The sequence below is a fragment of the Colletotrichum gloeosporioides genome (assembly GCF_011800055.1).
Source record: "Colletotrichum gloeosporioides strain Lc1 chromosome Unknown consensus_27, whole genome shotgun sequence".
Classification (NCBI taxonomy): Eukaryota; Fungi; Ascomycota; class Sordariomycetes; order Glomerellales; family Glomerellaceae; genus Colletotrichum; species Colletotrichum gloeosporioides.
In genome coordinates this window covers 406,104-425,064 of record NW_025544672.1, presented here as the reverse complement: position 1 = coordinate 425,064, position 18,961 = coordinate 406,104, and the positions used below count along the sequence as shown (strand labels likewise).

The following is an 18,961-nucleotide window of genomic DNA, read 5'->3' as shown; positions in this document are numbered from 1 at the left end:
CAACATCTCGGCAGGTACATGCCTCATTCAGAAAAGAATCTGATAGCCCACGTTTCAAGCATAGTTCTGTTGTCAAATCAACAGTCTCCACGCAGTGTGATAACGAATTCTTCACCGTTTTTAGTTACATGATTCAGTTCGGTGCATCTTCACGAACACGCGGAAGGTGGGCAACACGGAATAACCTCGTACGCCTCGATGCCAAATCCACTGAAGTCGAAATGTTGGATGTTCCATTGCCCCGTAATTGCCGAGGCCGGAAATGCTGCAGAAATGATATTGGACGTAGCAATGGCCACGTTACGAAACGATCGCATCGTCTCGTCTGGGTGCCAAGGCGGCACGGAGGCGTGGGGGAGGGTCGGCGGGTCAACGGGGGGTGTCGCCGGGGCACCGGGGCCCCGGGGCCGAGACGCGGTCCGGGGCACAAAAACCTGCGCAACGTACAATACAAGCATTAGGGGTCTCTCCGTGCTGCTGGACACACCCGGACCTGGTCCAAAAGCCCCCATGTTCGTATGAGGGCATGACTCGATAACGCAGTAGCGAGGCATACACTCCACCCCAAACCAGTATCTACCGGTAGAAACTTGGAAATTAATCTAAATCGCCAATTATTTTCACATAGCTCATAAGAGGATAAACTTAGCGCACGAAGCTTCCGTTTAATGCCTGACTCGATAATGGAAAATGAGATCAACATCAGTCTAACTTGCAACGGTGTAGAGACGTAGCTTATACGGTGGGGCGTCTACGGGGCATCCGTGATCGACACATACTACTGTGAAGACGTTGACCACGTTACTGGGAACTCCAGGGTTGTGTAGATGAAGCATCAAGCTGGCAGTTAACTGCCGCAATCTGTACCTTCTCAGCCATAAAGTCTAAAAAGAAAAACAAACGGTAGTTGAAGCGTGCACAATGTCTGGCACTGTGCGATACGTCGTGTCAAAAATGTGCATCTTCAGGGTTCACCGCAACATCGCGCGCGACTAGCGCGCTTATCGCGCCGCTCGTGCCGAACCTCATACCACTTAACGCAACATCGCTAAGTTCTTTATTGTGTACAAACAGAAACCCAATCTTGCATATTGATGTTCGCACTCTAATCAATCCCACGGTACTCAAAGTACTCCGTCCATTCCGGGCTTTCCATCAGCTTAGCAACCAACTCTTTCTCCATAGTAATCGCGAACATGAATCCCTCATCGGCACTTGCAGTTCCTCCAACTGGCGGGTAGATGAGAACCACGCCTGCAGTCTTATGACCTCCCCACAGGTGACGATGCGTGATGGGCTTGGCAAAACCGAAGTCAAAGCCGCTGACATCAGCTGGGCGATGATCAGTCACGAACATGCTCATCGGCGGGTGTGCATCAACGCGCAGGCTGATTGTTCGCTTGTCCTTGATTGGTGCTATGAAGCCAATCAAGCGTTCCAAATGCTCCTCGTTACAGCTCTCTGTCAAGGCGCGGATGTAGCCTGCAAGCTTTGACAGAGGAGCGCCATCGACAACATCAGCAACGGTCAGAGGCGGAACCGGAGCAGTGTCGGAGAAAGCTCCCGCGACCACGTTGCGCATCATGCGCTCCGGGACAGAAGGATTTCTCAGTCGGGGCCGCATGTTCACAGCTTCTCCCCACCAGAGGGGTGTGGAAGAGTCCGGCTTGTGGAGCGGAGCGCGAATCTTTGTGAGCATCCGCCAGACGTATGCACACGTGGCGTCGTAGGTTGAGATCCAATGCGACGCAGGATCTGTTGGCATCGCAAGCTTCTTCAGTGCTTCAGCCTTGCTCTTAGGCAAATGGAACAGCACCGCTTGTTGCTCCTTATGATCGGGGTGCATTTGTGGAATAGCGGGTCCATCCACGAGGCTCTCCGCCGGTAGATCCTTGGTGAAGCGCGATGCGTCGATGCATGCGGGATCCCACGACGGGAAGTTAGTTGAGTGGGAGACCGCGAAGCAGTTCTCGGCAAGCTGGCGTGTGAAGTTGGCCCAACCCATGACATCGCAGGAGTAGTGATGGTTGTGCATGCTGAAGATCAGACCGCCATCCATGATGTTGATCTGATATGCTGCTACTACTGGGTTGCAGTCTGGGTCGGCTTCTGGCCTTTCTCCCCATGTTAACTTAGGAATGCCTAAACAAAGGAGTGTTAATAAGATTCAACAAATAATCTGGGTCATCCGAAGACGACAATTGTGAGACTGGAGACTTACTCCACAGATTGACATCTCCAAGACTGTTTCCAGAAAAGTAGGACGCCTTAATAGAGTCCAAAGACGGATGGTTGCCGTTGGGATCCAGACGATGGACAACAAACTGTACTGCCGACTCCTTCCTTTTCACAAAGGAGTAGCCACCCTGGGGGTCTCGTTCAATGGTGGCGCACATGTACCTCGCCTGGCTGAGGGTCCTTTGCAGGCCAGCCTTGAGAATTTCGACGGCGTCATTCTTCTTCGCGTCGTCCAAGCGAAAGAAGAGTGCGTAATGATTGTACGCGGCTTGAGGCGTAGGATCAAGAACAGAGAGCTTGAACCTCTCTTCCTCAGGGTCCTGTTCCCAGCCCAAGGGACGGAGTTGAAAGACTTCCCGCGATGACATAATTACGTATTGAACAATAATGCAATTGAAGGTGAAAAGTCGTCAGAGGTGGTCGAGCTCGATGATATGAGACGGACCACAACGAGATGCATCAGACGATTTGTGTTTTATCCGATATGGCCCATCAACATCAGTCCATTCGATCGGAAACCAAACAGCGGTCTACAAGTATCCGTCGTATGCGTCTCAAACTCAAGGGTCCGGTTCACTGGATCTTGAAGAGTCAGTTCAGGTAGCATCGGAATAGATTGCGCGTGGGCCAGGGCTGCCACCTGCCCCACGAAGTGAAAGCTCCGCTCATGGTGGGTACGTGTCACTGCCTCTTGTTCTCCATATTGTCGTAGCATAATAGCAATATCGTTCGGTGAATTTTCTGTCACACTGTACCCTTGCTTTTATGGGTGTAAAGAAATACGTGGTGATTGCAGTCGAGAGAGAATGCGTCGAGGAACAGCGGCATATCAGCCCACGAGAATCTCCGTCACCCCCACGGACGTGGCCGATTACAAACTACTACCTGCTCTAGGTCTCAATGGAACTTGTGTTATAAGAGGCTGGATAAATGGGGTGTAAACAAAACGGAACCCACAATCCCGTTTCTTTGGTGGAATTCACTCTGTCGCCTTTTCTCTTATTTTCGAAACCCATCATCTATCTGATTTCCGTGGTAGAAACGAGACACAGACGACAAGATGTTGGCGGCCATAGCACTGGGGATCTTCGGTGTCCTCTGTTACCTCTACCTTCGGGGGAATGGCAGTTCCAATCTCCCGCCCGGGCCCAAGCCGCTTCCTATCGTCGGCAATCTCAGAGACTTACCCCCGAGTGGGACGCCCGAGTACCAGCATTGGCTGAAATTCAAAGACATCTATGGACCCATCAGTTCCATTGACATTTTGGGACAGAAGATCATTATCCTCCACGACCGTCAGGCGACACATGACCTGTTGGTGAAATCCTCAACCAAAACATCAGGGCGCCCTTTCATGCGATTTGCGGATATCTGCGGCTTCGCATCGCTCTTGAACCTCCAACAATATGATGGGACATTTCGTCGGCACCGGAAGTTGGTGCACCAGCAGTTCGGTACCAAGGCTGTAGCAGCCCGGTATCGAGACAACATTGAGCCAGAGTCACACCGCTTCCTTCTCCGTGTGCTGGATGACCCCGCCAACCTGGTATCGCACATCAAGACGTGAGTCTACTCAGCCACCAAGGCTGCATTCATCGGATGCAGCTGACTTGTCAACTTGCCGCTAATTTGTTTTCATAGTGAGGCCAGCGCCATCATTCTGAGAATCACTTATGGTTATTCCATATCGCCTGGTAAAAGTGATCCCCTGGTGCATCTCATTGAGCGCACCATGGATGTCTTTGCGCTCGCAACCGTTCTTCTAGGTTGGGCAGTAGACATTTTCCCCTTCCTTCAGCATCTCCCAGAAGGTGTTCCGGGAACTTCCTTCAAGAAGCAGGGCCGAGAATGGGGCAAGCTTCTGGAGACGACGAAGGATGTTCCTTATGGATTCGTTCAGAAGAGGATGGCCAGTGGAACTCACGAACGGTCGTTTGTCTCGTCACTGCTTGAGCAAGAGAGCACTGCCACCGGGGAGGCCAAGAACGAGCACTGGGAAGATGACATCAAGAAGACAGCCTTGGTTATGTACGGTGGCGGTGCCGATACCACTGCGTCGGCCATTCACAGCTTTATCCTGGCCATGATTCTTTCCCCCGATGTTCAGAAGAAGGCACAGGCGGAGATTGAGAGTGTTGTCGGAAAAGACCGGCTACCTCAATTCGGAGACCGCGAGCGCCTGCCTTACGTCAATGGTGTCGTCAAGGAGTCTTTCCGTTGGCTTCATGTTGCGCCCTTGGGCGTAGCTCACCGGACTGACGAAGACATCACCTACGGAGGGTACCACATTCCCAAGGGTGCATATCTGCTGCCGTCCATCTGGTGGTTCTTGCACGACCCCAAAACGTACGCGGAACCGGACTCTTTTGACCCTGCCCGGTATCTGGCTCCCCGCAATGAGCCTGATCCCACAGACGAGACCTTTGGCTACGGCCGCAGAATTTGCCCTGGCCGGTTTTTGGCAGATGAAAGTCTGTTCATCACCGTCGCACGTCTGTTGGCGACATTTGACATCAAGAAGGCTGTCGATGAGTCGGGCAACGAGATTACTCCGAAGATCCAGACTACGAGTGGCCTGATTTGTCGCCCGGTCGACTTTCCGTACAGCATCAAGCCGAGAAGTGACAGGTCTATCGATCTCATCAGATGCGTCGAAGGGAAGCACGCGTGGGGCGATGAGGATGCCGAGCTTGTACAAGAGGACTTGGCGAGGCACGGCTGTTGATAGACAGATGTCTTCTTCACAGAAAACACAGAGCAATATGTACCTAGTAGTCAGGCTAGAGTGTGAGAACAAATCTACCGATACAAAGACATGAGAACTGCATTTGCCATCTTGCCGCACGTGTGAGCATGGCTGTCTTATATTCAGCAAGTTTGCCTGGGCGTGCCATTGGCACCGGCCTCTTATCGTTCAATTTGGCGGGCTATGAAACTCAGTGTTAGTGCCTCCAAATAACAAGGAAACACCGATACTCGCTTCACTACGACTTCAACCTTTTGGGCCCAGTCACGTTCAATTAGCGGAAGTTTACACCACAAAATGAGGAGTTCTTTTTATTCGATTTATGCCTCCTACTAAGCATCAGTTTATCACAACCCCTAGACGGCTGGCCCTACGAGTTGTGATGTGACATGTAAACAATTCGGATATCTGCACCAAGATTGATCACTGATCAAAACCAGGGTAGAAATAAACTTTCGACCCGGGAGGTGGGAGAGTAAACAGTATCCGAGGCACTCGTAACGAGTTGCAACCATGAAAGAGTCATGGGTCACCTAAGCGAGGTGGGAATGCGTGCAGGGTCCACTCAGTCGGGTCAACCGAGAGTCACGGAAGAATACAGAAGTCCGAAGTCCTTTGACAGGAGGCAGCAATGAGACAACAAGAAGATGAGAGCCAAGAGCGCGGCTATTTCTTTCGACTTCGGGCGGACACTCCGCCATCCTAAACCGATGCGACCCGCTGTGCGTTCATCTCAAGTTTCAACACGTCACAACAATACTAGGTAGAATACTTGGAAAAAGAAAACAAGGACTAATGCAAGGCCGTTGAGATATAAACTTTAAATCAGGTGACGGTGAATTGATCGCGATCTACCAAAGATCTTGCAGTCGTTCGTCTTGGAAAGTCATGCACTAGTAACATCGAGCAAACATGCGGACAGTCCGGCCTTTAGTGGACTGATGTTTCAATCCATCAAATTGCCTTCTAAGCTACGACTCCCGTTTCTTGGATCGCGATGCGTAAAGGGAAGTCTCGGAAGAACCCCACAGGGAAGATGGCTGGGCTGATGAGATAGAAAAATGCTCCGTCACCTCTTGGTACTTGGCGTTTCTATTCACTCAACCTGTGGATGTGGTTGCGCTCGTCTAGCTGCCCCACGCCTTGTGGGCCGTCGAGCTGTCATCCTTGCATTGCGGGTTGTAACACTATGGCGGGCCGGCGGTAGAATCTACGGACCCTGGGCGTGCTCCGTTGATCCTTGTAAGTGCATAGATTATGGTGCGTGGAATAAGGCGCTGGCGGCCTTGAACGAACACGAAATCTGGGCTGGTCTATTTCATGGATGAACGTGGAAAGACTGGGGCGCTAGGCTGATGTTGGGGTTGACAACTGACAGCTGCATGTATTCAGCGGTGATCAAAAAGACTTCGGGGACCAAAGGAGAAGTTCTCCTTGGGCAGCTGGCCAGCGGACGGGGGCTGGTTTTCGGCGGGCGTATTCCAATACCGGACGGAGCCTTTGGCGGGGTAGGGCTACGGGGCTGACGGGGATCGTCGGGACTGGGGTGGCTGCGCGGGCGTGGGATGGTGGGACCCTCGTACAACGGCCTGACTCGCCTTGGGTCGTTTTTCTGCCCTGTACTAACCAACTCCTGCCGATCACAGCATTAGACGACGAACTGTACCAGACGTGTAGATACGATACGGCAAGACATCATAAAAAATCAACCGATTCATCCGAGTGACAATAGCGAAAACGAACTTGACCCAGAATGACTGTACACAGTACACGAAGATACGAGACATCACAGTATCAGCGTAAGCTGCTTGGCCCAGGCACGCCCCGGTTAGTTATGGCTCAACATCTCTTTGGAAGCTGGAGGACTCCATACTTGTAGACGAGAACCATCGCAAACAGGCCACGTATCTAGTGGGACGGCGGGCAGTGGATACGGGGTCTGAGTTGCTTCTGGCTTCGAGTATTCCATACAGTTTGGTACCTCATTGTAATGATCGACGAGTGTTTTGCCAAGTTGCTCACTGAGAGGCTGAATGGGGATTACATGCTGCCGGAAAGATGAACATGGTGCAGCTCATTACACATTTCATACCATGCAAGTGAGTGAGCGAGCCCAACCGGTCTCATTCGAAATTCAACTGACAGAATCCTATTGAGCCGAGGAAGGCCCGAGACTCATCCTCGTCTTCACTGTTGTTGATTTTGTAAACCCTTGTGAACTCCCAGGCTGGCTGTGCCATGATTATTCGATTGATACATTGTTAACTACCAACAGCGTTGTGACATCGATATATGTTTTGAAAGTTCATCGAGGTTGCATCCCGAAGAAGCCGCACGCGTCCAGCCCGACATGATCCAAAGACTGCATGAGCTGCAATGTGGTAGTCAAACTTAAGTTGCTGCCCTAGGTTTAGCCTCGCAGTAACGGCCTTACCATGAGGTTACAGCGGAGATCTCATCGTTGTGGATGACTGCAAGGAATTGTATATTACCTTACCAAGTATTCCAGGTCCGAGAAAGCCACGAGGGGCTACAGTTGATGACTTGTGAGATGTGAGATTGAGAATGCTAGGGAGCCATGCGCTCCGGGTCAACAGCCGGGGTTGGTTTATTTGCATGATGTACAGTGAGGACTATTGAATCACTCAGCAGAATGCGGAAATGTCTCTTCAGGCAATCAACAATCATACTTATCGTTCGAAAACTTGTGAAGTTAAACTCGCCTAAAAATTGGAGATGCATACATGAACCCACGTGCTTGTCTGGTAGGTCTCATATGGCTTCTTTCAGCTCCCTGCTATGAACGTCACTCCCTTCCAACCTATGGATCCAAAATGCAGCCACGAATGGTAAACACCATACGACTACCTCGTATACATGACTCAAAGATGTGATGTATCCATAACCATCACTACATTCTATAGGACCCAAGACTTGACGATAAACATCTTTTCTCGAATAGCACTGTTCTAATTCCCTAGACCCAACAAGGGTAAACTCAAGGAAGTACCCTCATCAACCGGCACTTGGCGTAGGAGTCGTCGCTAGTGGAATAATAGTGAATACCAGCGGAGTTGCGATGAGAATTTGGCCGGTTGAGGTGGACGCAAGCGAAAGGCTTGAGCTTGCGGGCGAGCCAAGGTCGGAACTTGATGATGTCAAGCTGTTGGTTGTCTGCGTATTGTTCTCGGTCTCGGTTCCGGAGCTAGCCGTCGACGTCTGAGGGGTGACTGGGGATAGGGTACCGGATGACGTTGACTGCGGAGCCAGTCCCGAGCTATTGGTTGAGGTATCGAGGGGGCTCAAGGTGTTGGTGGAACTGGAGCTGATGCTAGAACCTGCAGATGCCGAAGTTGCGGTTGTCGATGTGGTGCCAGTCTGTCGGGTCGTCGACCCTGAAGAAGCGGACTGTGACGCAGATCCCGTACTGCCCCCTGTTGTGATAGACACAGGGATGCTGGAGGTGCTGCTTGTGCCAGAAGCTAAAGTGGACGTTCCAGATGCCCTTGAAGTGCTACTTCCTGCTGAAGAGACCCCCGCCAAGCCAGTGGAACTGCTGGAGAATAATGCCGAAGATGATACTACAGGGCTCCCAGACATTGTGAGTGACCCAGTAGAACTGGCAAAAGATGATGGCGAAGACGAAGGTGTTGACAAAGAGAACGACGAGGACGAAGATATCAATGAAGACGAAGATGAAGCGGAGGGTGAAGATAAGGATGAAGCTGCTGACGAAAATGTCGAGGACGACGTCGACGAAATTGAAGAAGAGATTGACGAGGACAGCGACGAAGCCGATGAAGAACCCGACGACATAGATGAAGATGATGATGATGAAGATAACAACGAAGAAGATGACGATGAGGTGAGAAGGGATGAGGTGGTACTGGTGGATGACGGGCACGATGCAGCCGGTGGCGGGTTTCCATATACCGTGTAGTATGCGGGGTTGGTATTGCCGCACGGCGAGCTTGGACTCGCCGAGCAGGGGACGGGACAATTACTATTAGCCGCGGCGGCGCTACCGCATGGTGCTTGAGTTCCATCCGAGGCACAGTAGCAGACGTTGCCGATGAGGGCTGCGAAATTCCGGTTTTGAGCCTGACATCTAGACTGACACGTTCCTGAATTGCCACCACCGACAGGTTGATAGACGAGATTGAAGAGCGTGTTTGATGAATAACAGCCCAGGTACTGATACGGGCTGACTGGAGCTGGCGTGAGAGCTTGAGCAACGGCAGGGGAGATTAGGCCGAACTGCAAGGCAACGCTAAGCAGAAGAGATGATCGCATGATGACTAGATGACGGTATCTTGTCTGGTAATGGCGCCGCAAAAATTAACGAAGACCGTCTCATGCGATATGATGAAGAGATTGGTGCGAAGAGAGAGCAGACGTTTTGAAAAAAGGGATGAGAGCCGTCACCACGCTTCTGAAGTAGGTCGCTGGTTGCTTACTTACGCGTCTAGTCGTCACAGAGAGGCCAATTTGGTATCCAAGGGCCAACCAAGATGATCCACTTGCACATTCCAACATTTCAGTGTGCAGTCTCAGATATTGTTGGAAGTGAGACAAGTCCCGGCCCAAAAGAGGCGCGTCTCATCGGTATCATCGTAAATAACATTCCAGCTTGATCTAGTGGCGTTCTTCAATATTTGCCATTTGAATCTTTTCTGGGCTCCAGATCTCAACTAGCCGCATTTCATTTCTGGTCCGGCAATCTCCGCTCGGTTTCGCTCCGCGGTGCGATTAGATCCTTGGCCGAAAAGGGGCTGACTAGTTGTTCGGAGCCGGTGCAACGCTGGAAAGTTTTGTGGGTCGCCATCCGAACACCAAACTCCGCTCCGCAAAGCAGCCCCGCACCTGCGGAAATGTCAACACCCGGAACTTGTTTCCTCTTTCAACTACCACGGTAATGAAATTCGTCTCGCCTGCGGGAGTAGATAAACTGTAACGATTCCTACGTCTATCTCTGGGAATTCATACTTCCTAAATTCACGACTTCAAACAACATTACCGCGATAATGGCGGAAATAATGAAGACCTGGCAGTACTCTGCCGTCAACGGCAACCTTGAGGACTGCCTTGCCCTCAACAAGGACGCGCCTGTACCGAACATCTCCTCCCTTCGCCAGGACGAGCTCCTTATCGAAGTCATCAGCGCATCGCTCAACCCCGCCGACTACAAGGTCCCCGCGACGCCTCTCATCGGCCGCCTGCTGATATCCCGCCCTGCGACCCCAGGGATGGACTTTTGTGGCCGCGTCGTCGGCACGCACCCGTCGAATATCGCATACAAAGACGGTCAGCTCGTTTTCGGCGGCTACGCTATGATCAACCAGAGAGGCGCTCTCAGTCAGTACGCCGTTATCCCCATGGCCAATGTCGCGCCTCTGCCAGAGGGAGTCGACCCGGACCACGCGGCGGCAGTGGGCACTGCCGCCACGACCGCATACCAGTCCCTCATGCCCGACACGCTTCAGCCCGGCGCGAAGGTCTTCATCAACGGTGGAAGTGGTGGGACGGGGACCTGGGGCATCCAGTTCGCCAAAGCGTTGGGCGCGGAGGTCGTCACGACGTGCTCCACTGCAAACGTTGAGCTTTGCAAACAGCTCGGCGCCGACGAAGTCATCAATTACAAGACGCACGACGTTGTGGCGAATTTGAAGGCGCGAGGTACTGTCTTTGATCTTGTTATCGACAATGTGGGCAGCACCACGGAGCTTTACGACCAGAGCAACTACTACCTGAAGGCCGGGGGAACATTTGTCTTGGTCGGTGTTGGCGCAGACTTGTCGCTTTCTGGTATCTTTTCGAATCTCAGCAGGCAATTGCGACCGGCGATTCTGGGGTGCAGAGGGTTTTACTTTGTTCAACAGAAGAATGACAGTGAATTTTTCGGTCGGATTGGTGGATGGATGGCGGAGGGCAAGGCGAGAGCTGTCATCGACTCGACATTTTCGTTTGAAGACGTGCCTAAGGCCTACAAGAAGCTTCGAGAGGGGAGAGCCCGTGGGAAGATTATCGTTCATGTTGGAAACAGGCAATAGGAATAGGGATATGGGAAACGAGTCACAGTTCTACTGCAATGTTCTTTTCACGTCCAGATCGAGGGTGTCGATATTGCTTTCTCATAGATCTAATCATCTTGGTTGAGTATCTTTATGGGAGCTTATTTGATGGGAGTTACTGTTATTTTGTGGGCGCCCGAATATTTAATTTTATGAATCTGATAAACTCTGCAAATTGTACAAAAGAAGTGAATTATATGGCAGTTTTCTGTAGCCCAAGCCTTTGGTCAATAGCACTGAAGAAGCCTCAACGATGTATGGGGTCATGTCCAGCTTAAACGCAAGAGAAGCCTTCGCCCACAGTGCTGTTGCCAACGCCATCATAGAACTGCTTCTTCGGGTACGGGCAGAGAGGCCTCTTGAAAGCCGGTGTCACGCCGACAGTCGAGGCCATTAGTGTGTCAGGACCCACGCCGTTCTCGACCCACTCGCGCATGGCATCGAATGTGCCAGCAGGATACGCTCCCTTTCCACCGAAGCAGTGATTGACGCCAGGAGCCAGGAAGAGACGGAAGAAGTCATTGGCATGCTCATCCTGTGCCAGGACCGAGTCGTAGTAGTGCGTGCTTCCGCGAACGGGGATCAAGGTGTCGGTCTATAGACAGTAAGTACCTAGTAGATGGAATCAGACGCTCAAGAGGGAGGTACTGACCGTGCCGTGGTACCCAACAAGCTTTCCACCGCGGGCGCGGAATCTGGAGAGATCTGGGTTGTTTGTGCCCATCATGGACTCGTAGACCTGCACTGAGAGGTGGGCCAAGTCGTCGAATTGGGCCTGGGTCATGTTCGCCGTGCTGGCGCTGGAGTTCTTGAGGAGGAAGAGCTTGAGCCAGTCGTCTGCGATTTCGAATGATCCTCGAGTACAGGTGCCGTTGGCCGCGCACGTGGTCGGGACGACGGCGACATCCGTAATAGAGCCGGTCAGAACTGCTTCCTTGGAGGGGCCGAACCAAATGCTCGTGTTGTCGGCTCGTCTCGCACCATCCCACTGTTTGATGAAAGTCAGTCATTTTGGTCTCTTTCAATCCGTTAACCAGGACCACTTACAACTCTGCGGACTATCTCAGCTGCGGCAGCTGAGACCTTGCGTTCCGATCCAAGCTCAATGCAGTTGACTGAACTTCCAACCACAGTCGCAGGATCAAAATCACAGCTGTCAGTGTCGGTTACCACGCCATCCTCAATACCGTCGGCTCTATCGCACGCCTTCAACGCCGCGCTTGTGATGGCGTTGATCTCACACGCTGGAGGGTACTCGCCAAGCTGATCCATGACGAACATCCCCCACATCCCCTGCATAACAAATTGGTTCCAGTTTATCGCCGGAGCGCTGGCAGCGATGCCATCGTACGCATCGGGATAGCGCTGCGCAAGTTGGAAGCCCTGACGGCCTCCCTGGGAACAGCCTGTGTAGTAGGAGTACTTGGGCGGCGTCTTGTAGAAACTGCCGATGACGCTCTTGGCGATAACGGCGGCGTCGTTGAGCGTGGTGGACGCCAGGTCCTGAAGCAGATAGAGGTTGACGTTTCCCTCACTGAGCAAGCCCCAGTTGACGGGGGTGACATCAGATCCCAAACCGCCGTCAGTTCCAACGGTGGCGTAGCCCTCGCCGACGGAAGCTATCATGGCCATCAGACCGGCCTGGTGCAGACCCGCCTGCCAGCCGGAGCCCCCAATGTGCTGGAGGCGGCCGTTCCAGGTGTCTGACGGCAGCCAGACCTGGACATTGATTGTGTCATTCTGGCCCGGGTGCGTGTACGTGACGGTAACGTTGCAAAAGTTGGCGTTCTGGACATTGACGGAGCCGTGGTTGGAGTAGTATCCAGGGGGGACGTTTTGAGAGTGGTTGGCCACAAAGTTGGTTTGAAGAGAAAGAAACTCTGCGCCAAAGAGGTCGGGGTAGGGTATGAGTGCGGGAGAGCAGGCGCTAGGCGGCACGGTGCCGTTGAAGAGAGAAGGAATCATAGTAAAGGGCTTGAGGCAAGTGAGCGTATGAGTTATTTGAGGAGTAGATTGATGAAGAATTGCAAGTTCAAAGCCAAAGTCTTCTGAAGATCAATAGGTTTTATAAACACGGACATCGAATTGCGGTGGCCAAGAGTTGCCCTTACGTAGGCTGAATCAAAGACGTTTTCCTAATGATATCCACATTAATCAACTACGATATCTCCTTGAAGCCAAGAGTCTAATTCTAGTAGCGCTATTCCATCCGAAATTGGACGGACAACCTTTGGATTTTCAGCATAGGTTGTCAACGAACTGGCCACTGAATGCTGCGGTTCCGCTCTCGGACTAGCACAACATTGATTGGTTTAAACAAGTCCCTCCGATACGGAGGGTGGCGCAGTACGGAGATCAGCAATCTACAATTTTGACATAAGCCGTGATTTACTGGCTAACAGAATGAATCAACATTGAGACCCGACCCTAGTCAATCGCCCAAGTTCACGGATTGGTACCGTTGCGTGTCCATTGCTACATGAAGGCCGGGCCCGCCATGAGCCAAGCCACAGTTGAAGCGGGCCCTCTCGCACACAGATGAATGCGATTGGTCCGGCTTTGATCTCAAGATACAGCTACGCCGGATACGCGCAAGCGATCAAACCAACTTCCCAATCTCAGGAGTACGGAAAAGCTGTTAACGGGATATGTTACAGTGTTGGAGGTTGTCAACTACATGTCTCCCTGTGTACGAAAATCCATATATTGCCATGACGAGGCCTACCTCTGAAGCTTGAACTCTCTCCTCTCAAGCTCACATCATCATTCGAATCATTGCACCTTCTTTTCCTAGACTCCAATTCTGCCTTCATTGACCTCGATCTTGTTGCCATTACGCATTCTTTTCCCAGTTGTCTGTTGTCTGGACTGCTGTCCTTAGGAAAAACATCATGGCCGTTCTCGAACCCTTCAGAGGCAACTATTATCTTTGGAAATACCTTCCTTCAGTCCCAGCAGCTATTATCTTCTGCATCATCTTTCTCACAGCCACATTTGCATACATGTGGAAAATTTGGAAGACTCGCGCCTGGTTCTGCATCCCGATGGCTATCGGCGGCTACAGTAAGCTCAAGCACTTCCCCAAAGCTGAGATGGCTTGCAAAACAGGAGAAGCTCTATGCTAACCCGTCATCTATCACCACAGTGGAATTTCTCGGCTACGTCTTCCGCGCCGTGGCCCACAACAAAACCGGCAAGCTCATGCCCTTCGTCGCCTCGCAGAACAACATCCTCCTCGCGCCCGTCCTCTTCGCCGCGTCCATCTACATGACGCTCGGCCGCGTGATCCGCATCGTCAACGGCGAGCGGCACTCCATCATCCGGCCCTCGCGGCTGACCAAGGTCTTCGTCGCGGGCGACGTCATGGCGCTCGCGATCCAGGGCTCCGCCGCCGGCCTGATGGTCGTCAGCGAGTACGCCAAGATCGCGCAGGGCATCGTCGTCGCGGGACTCGTCTTCCACATCTGCGTGTTCGGCGTGTTCTGGACGACGGCCTGGACGTTCCACTCCCGCATGAAGAAGGACCCGAGCTATCACGAGATCGGGCCTGATGTCAAGTGGGAGCAGGCGCTGCGCATGCTGTACGGGGCGAGCGGGCTGATTATGGCGCGGTCGGTCTTTCGGATTATTGAGTTCGTGATGGGTAATGACGGGTATCTGTTGAGCACCGAATGGCCGCTGTATATCTTTGACTCGATCCCGATGTTTGCGGTGATGGGGACCTTTTGGTACTGGTTCCCGTCTTCTGTGGGGAGGAAGGGCGACTGGGTGCCAACTTCGTCGGCGAACGATTTAGTGTCTGGTATGGAGAGTGTGGAGTTGAGAAACAGCGCGAAGGCTTAGGGATGAGTCTTGGGTGACCACATAGTGTTTTGGAGGAAGGGTTAAAGTTGTAGATGGCCGTTATAGAGAGTTCCCATTCGAGATAATTGAATATCACTTTGGGTACTTTGATCTCGGTGAAAATCAGTCCAAAAAGTCTCAAGAACCATCAAAATGTTTGTCATTGAATCAGGGATCCGTCAGCCCACGTTCTAAATCAAATCGTTCGATTGAATAATGCTTCTTGACACTTACTTCCAAGTCCAGTACGCCGACGAACAGCCCGCAGGCCAAGTATGTAAGTAAGCTTACACAAACAGCCCGTCTTATTCCCCCGCAGCCACTATCGTCCAAATGCAGCACGGTGAGCACAAGCGTCGCATCGGGTTCTCAGGCTGAGCGAATCGCATTACAGCGACTGCGACAGGCCCGCAGTGGATCGACAGTAGCTACATACGCGGAAACCAACACCGGAAACTTTGTCCAACAGCTCCCCCAGAATGCTCTGATGTGACCGGGTGACTCACCCACCGAATGAATGCAAGGGAACAACAAGCTTACACGCACCTAACCGAATCCTTCGTGGAACATGCTGTTTCGTAGATTTGTATTCTACACCTACCTATGCGAAGTAACATGGGCGGCCGATGCTGTGCAGTTCGCATAAGGCTGTCCCATTGCGACAGATATAAAGCCAGAAGCCCAAGACTTCCTCCACGATGAAGAACACGACTAACCTCGACAACTCGATCCATAAACTAAACCACAGGATCAATACCCAGCAATGGACCTCTCATTAGCACACTCGTGCGTCTCCAGCACCTTCAGCCCCTCTCTCTTCGGCGCAGAAGTGCTCTCCCTCGAGGCAAGCCTCGTCACCAACTACAGCGCCTCCGTCGCCGAGGCGTTTCGCTATGTCGCGCCCGCCGTCACGCTCGACAACGTCTCCTTCTGCAACATCACCATCGCCTACACGCATCCCGGCCAGAACGACCACATCGTCACCGAGGCATGGCTGCCGCTGGACTGGAACGAGCGCTTCCAGGCCATCGGCGGCGGCGGCTGGGTCGCCGGCCGCTTCTTCCTCACGTACGGAGGCATGCAGGGGGCCATCGCGGACGGGTACGCGACCATCACCACCGACGCTGGTCTCGGGGACGCGCAGGAGCCGACTCCGTGGGCGCTCAACAGCCCCGGGAACGTTAACCTGTACAACTTGCAGAATACAGCTTCTGTCTCCTTGAACGATGAGGTGAATCTGCCTGCATAGCTACTTATTATTGTTGATTCAACCGCTAACACTAACCACCAGGCCATCATCGGCAAGTCCCTGATCAAGAGCTTCTACGGCCGCGAGCCGAAGTACTCCTACTGGAACGGCTGCTCCAACGGCGGGCGCCAGGGCCTCATGATCGCGCAGCGCTACCCAAACCTCTACGACGGCATAGCCGCCGGCGCGCCCGCCATCCACTGGAACGAGCTCATGCCCTTCTCGCAGTGGCCGCAGCAGCTCATGAACGAGCTCGGCGAGTATCCCTACCCCTGCGAGCTCGATGCCCTCTCCGCGGCCGCACTCGCCGCCTGCGACGGCCTGGACGGCGTCGTCGACGGGGCTGTCGCCGACCAGCACGCATGCCTGGCCGCGTTCGACCCTTTCTCCGTCGTCGGAAAGGAGGTGGAGTGCGCGCAGACGAACGGAACGCGGAGGGCTGTGAGTAGGGCCGCTGCGGTTGTGGCGAACGCAACGTGGCATGGGTACTCTGCGAAGAAGTACTACGGCGGACTCGTGCCGGGGACCGATTTGACGGGGATGTTGAGCATTGTGCAGACTAGTTGCAATGCCACGGGATGTGTGGGCGTGCCGAGCATGCTTGGAGGGCTCTGGCTTCAGCTATTTGTGGCCAAGGACCCTGCTTTTGATATCGGACATCTGAGCCGTGAGAAGTTTGATGGGCTGGTCAGTTCCGGGCGCCAGCAGTATGCTTCGCTGGTGGAGTCTGCGGATCCGGATTTGAGAAAGTTCCGTGATCTTGGAGGGAAGATTGTCTCTTTCCATGGATTGGTGCGTGCATATCAAGCTCTTCTGGTCATATATATGCTAACAACTTCCCCACAGGCCGACACTGTCATCCCGCCCGGATCCACGGAGGAGTACTACAACGCCGTGGCCGGAGTGACCCCCGACATCCAGGACTTCTTCCGCTACTTCGAAGCCCCCGGGTTGGCTCACTGCTTTGGCGGAAAGAGCGGCCAGCCGAATAACCTCTTCCAGCAGCTGCGCGACTGGGTTGAGGAGGGCACTGCGCCTGAGAAGACCCCGATCAAGTTCAACGTCGGCGACAACGAGACTCAGAACCGCATCTTGTGCCCTTACCCGCAAAAGGCTCAATACCTTGCGTCTTGTGGCGACGCGGCGATGGAGAAGTGCTGGTCCTGCTCTGGGTCGGAGAACCCTGCTGCGACTAAGCGGGGCGAGCCTAGACACCTGGAGCTTCGATGAGGATAGAGCCTTCTGCGGGCTTTAATCACAGCTTGGATAATGTTTTGTGTACAGATAGACGGCGCATTAGGTAATTGGTAGTTCAACTCATGGCATGTCAAAGCCAAGTTCTTTGTTCGGCCAATCCAGCCACTCTGACCAATAACTCCCGAGGTGATTTGAGATGGTCTTGACGAGGAACCTTCCCGAGTCTCCGACGGCCCAGTAGTCCCTTGCTCGATGCAACAAGACGGCGTAATACCCCATGATGACGAGCGCCTCAGGGCGCCGTTGTTGCAGTAGTGATATGTAATCCCGCGATATACGGACCGGCCACTCCTGGACGGCGACAAAGCGACGACTTTCGGATGTATGCACCGTGTCGAAGAGATACTGCAGTATTTTGGTGGTTTCGAGGTACACCTTCTTGGTAGACTCGCTCAGCTCGCTTTCTTCGAGGCGCCGGATAAGGTCCTCGCACTCCGTGCCGTGAGATGAGAACGTGACGTCGACCTGGAAGTGAACGGGGTCCGTGGGGAACAGATCTCGTAGCATGTTCCCGAATCTCACCATGGACTGGGCAACGATGAATTTGATGCCAGAGTGAAGTTCCAAGCAATTCACTAACTTATTCAGGACGCCGGGCAGGGAGGAGGCGTCGGAGAAGACGTCGAAGAGGACGTGTTGGCCGAGGAGGATGGAGAAGGAAAATAGGGCGAGGAAGTTGTCCTCAGTGACGTCCTCATTGGTAATTCCAAGCCGGCTTATTGCGCGGCTCTGAAGACGGGTCGATTCGTTCCGGTAGACAGCTTTCATCTCGGGGTCATCAGAGACAGTGCTCTTGTGGGCTGCGGCGAAGGCGATGAGCTCGTCCATGAGGTAGGGTGCTTTCAAGGCTTGCGTGTAGGTCACGCGAAGAACGATTTTTGTCTCTGACTGGCTTGATACGGTGACCTCTGTGAGTGGGCCCTGGAAGTGGCGGAGGAGGTCGAGGTGGAAGAGGCTGTAGGTTTCGGCGAAGAGAGTATCTGGTGGGACACAGAGTACGGATGCTGTTGGAGGAAGAGACGGTACGGAGGCCGGAGTGGCGGCGGAAGATGGAGTGAAGACGATAGAGTCAGATAGAGGCGTTCCTGGGGAAAAGGCGTATGGGGAGGCACCCGAGTCTGGAGTCGACTGGGGACCAGGAGACGATGTCGTCGAGAGGTGTGATGAAGTCGGGGGCACCGGCAGGCTGCTCTGCATCCCAACATATGAGCATGTCTTCCCCGCCGTCCTGCACTTGACACAGGATGGCCTGGTCTCGTCGCATTTGACCTTTCTCTGTTTACACTCTCTGCATCCAAGCCGGGATTTCTTGTGCTTCCGCATGTTGGGTAGTTCTCAGTATGCAAGTTGCCGCGGAGCGCGAGTCGACTGGGAGGGATCGACAGCTGGAGAAAACGGGTCTAAGAAGAAAGGTCTTTGTAGAATACGTGGACTCGGAAAATGTTGCGCTTGAGTGCTTTTAAAGATCAGAGAGTCTCTCATACTGGCACTCGGGACCGAGACCGAAACCGCACTCTGAAGGCGTGAATCCGCGGAACTTGAATGCGAACCAATAGC

General features: G+C 53.1%; 7 protein-coding genes across 7 annotated transcripts; 4 read left to right on the top strand and 3 right to left on the bottom strand.

Annotated features, from left to right (window-relative positions):
- Window positions 1–1,105: 1,105 nt before the first annotated feature.
- GCG54_00007489 (uncharacterized protein) lies at window positions 1,106–2,606 on the bottom strand (the record flags this gene model as incomplete). Its single annotated transcript, XM_045407470.1, has 2 exons — window positions 1,106–2,142; window positions 2,222–2,606. The coding sequence occupies 2 exons, from the start codon at window positions 2,604–2,606 to the stop codon at window positions 1,106–1,108; spliced, it is 1,422 nt and encodes a 473-aa protein (XP_045266915.1).
- A 692-nt stretch (window positions 2,607–3,298) lies between these two features.
- On the top strand, window positions 3,299–4,963 carry GCG54_00007488 (Multifunctional cytochrome P450 monooxygenase; the record flags this gene model as incomplete). Its single annotated transcript, XM_045407469.1, has 2 exons — window positions 3,299–3,801; window positions 3,880–4,963. 2 exons carry the CDS (start codon window positions 3,299–3,301, stop codon window positions 4,961–4,963), a joined length of 1,587 nt encoding a protein of 528 aa, XP_045266914.1.
- Window positions 4,964–10,008: 5,045 nt separating this feature from the next.
- Window positions 10,009–11,034, top strand: GCG54_00007487 (Reticulon-4-interacting protein 1; the record flags this gene model as incomplete). Its single annotated transcript, XM_045407468.1, has 1 exon — window positions 10,009–11,034. The coding sequence occupies one exon, from the start codon at window positions 10,009–10,011 to the stop codon at window positions 11,032–11,034; it is 1,026 nt and encodes a 341-aa protein (XP_045266913.1).
- A 295-nt stretch (window positions 11,035–11,329) lies between these two features.
- GCG54_00007486 (putative feruloyl esterase) lies at window positions 11,330–13,020 on the bottom strand (the record flags this gene model as incomplete). The annotated part of the gene is made up of 3 exons (XM_045407467.1): window positions 11,330–11,650; window positions 11,708–12,043; window positions 12,103–13,020. 3 exons carry the CDS (start codon window positions 13,018–13,020, stop codon window positions 11,330–11,332), a joined length of 1,575 nt encoding a protein of 524 aa, XP_045266912.1.
- A 926-nt stretch (window positions 13,021–13,946) lies between these two features.
- On the top strand, window positions 13,947–14,898 carry GCG54_00007485 (Protein RTM1; the record flags this gene model as incomplete). Its single annotated transcript, XM_045407466.1, has 2 exons — window positions 13,947–14,118; window positions 14,201–14,898. The coding sequence occupies 2 exons, from the start codon at window positions 13,947–13,949 to the stop codon at window positions 14,896–14,898; spliced, it is 870 nt and encodes a 289-aa protein (XP_045266911.1).
- A 763-nt stretch (window positions 14,899–15,661) lies between these two features.
- GCG54_00007484 (putative feruloyl esterase) lies at window positions 15,662–17,377 on the top strand (the record flags this gene model as incomplete). The annotated part of the gene is made up of 3 exons (XM_045407465.1): window positions 15,662–16,129; window positions 16,190–16,939; window positions 16,994–17,377. 3 exons carry the CDS (start codon window positions 15,662–15,664, stop codon window positions 17,375–17,377), a joined length of 1,602 nt encoding a protein of 533 aa, XP_045266910.1.
- An 87-nt stretch (window positions 17,378–17,464) lies between these two features.
- GCG54_00007483 (uncharacterized protein) lies at window positions 17,465–18,727 on the bottom strand (the record flags this gene model as incomplete). The annotated part of the gene is made up of 1 exon (XM_045407464.1): window positions 17,465–18,727. One exon carries the CDS (start codon window positions 18,725–18,727, stop codon window positions 17,465–17,467), a length of 1,263 nt encoding a protein of 420 aa, XP_045266909.1.
- Window positions 18,728–18,961: the final 234 nt, after the last annotated feature.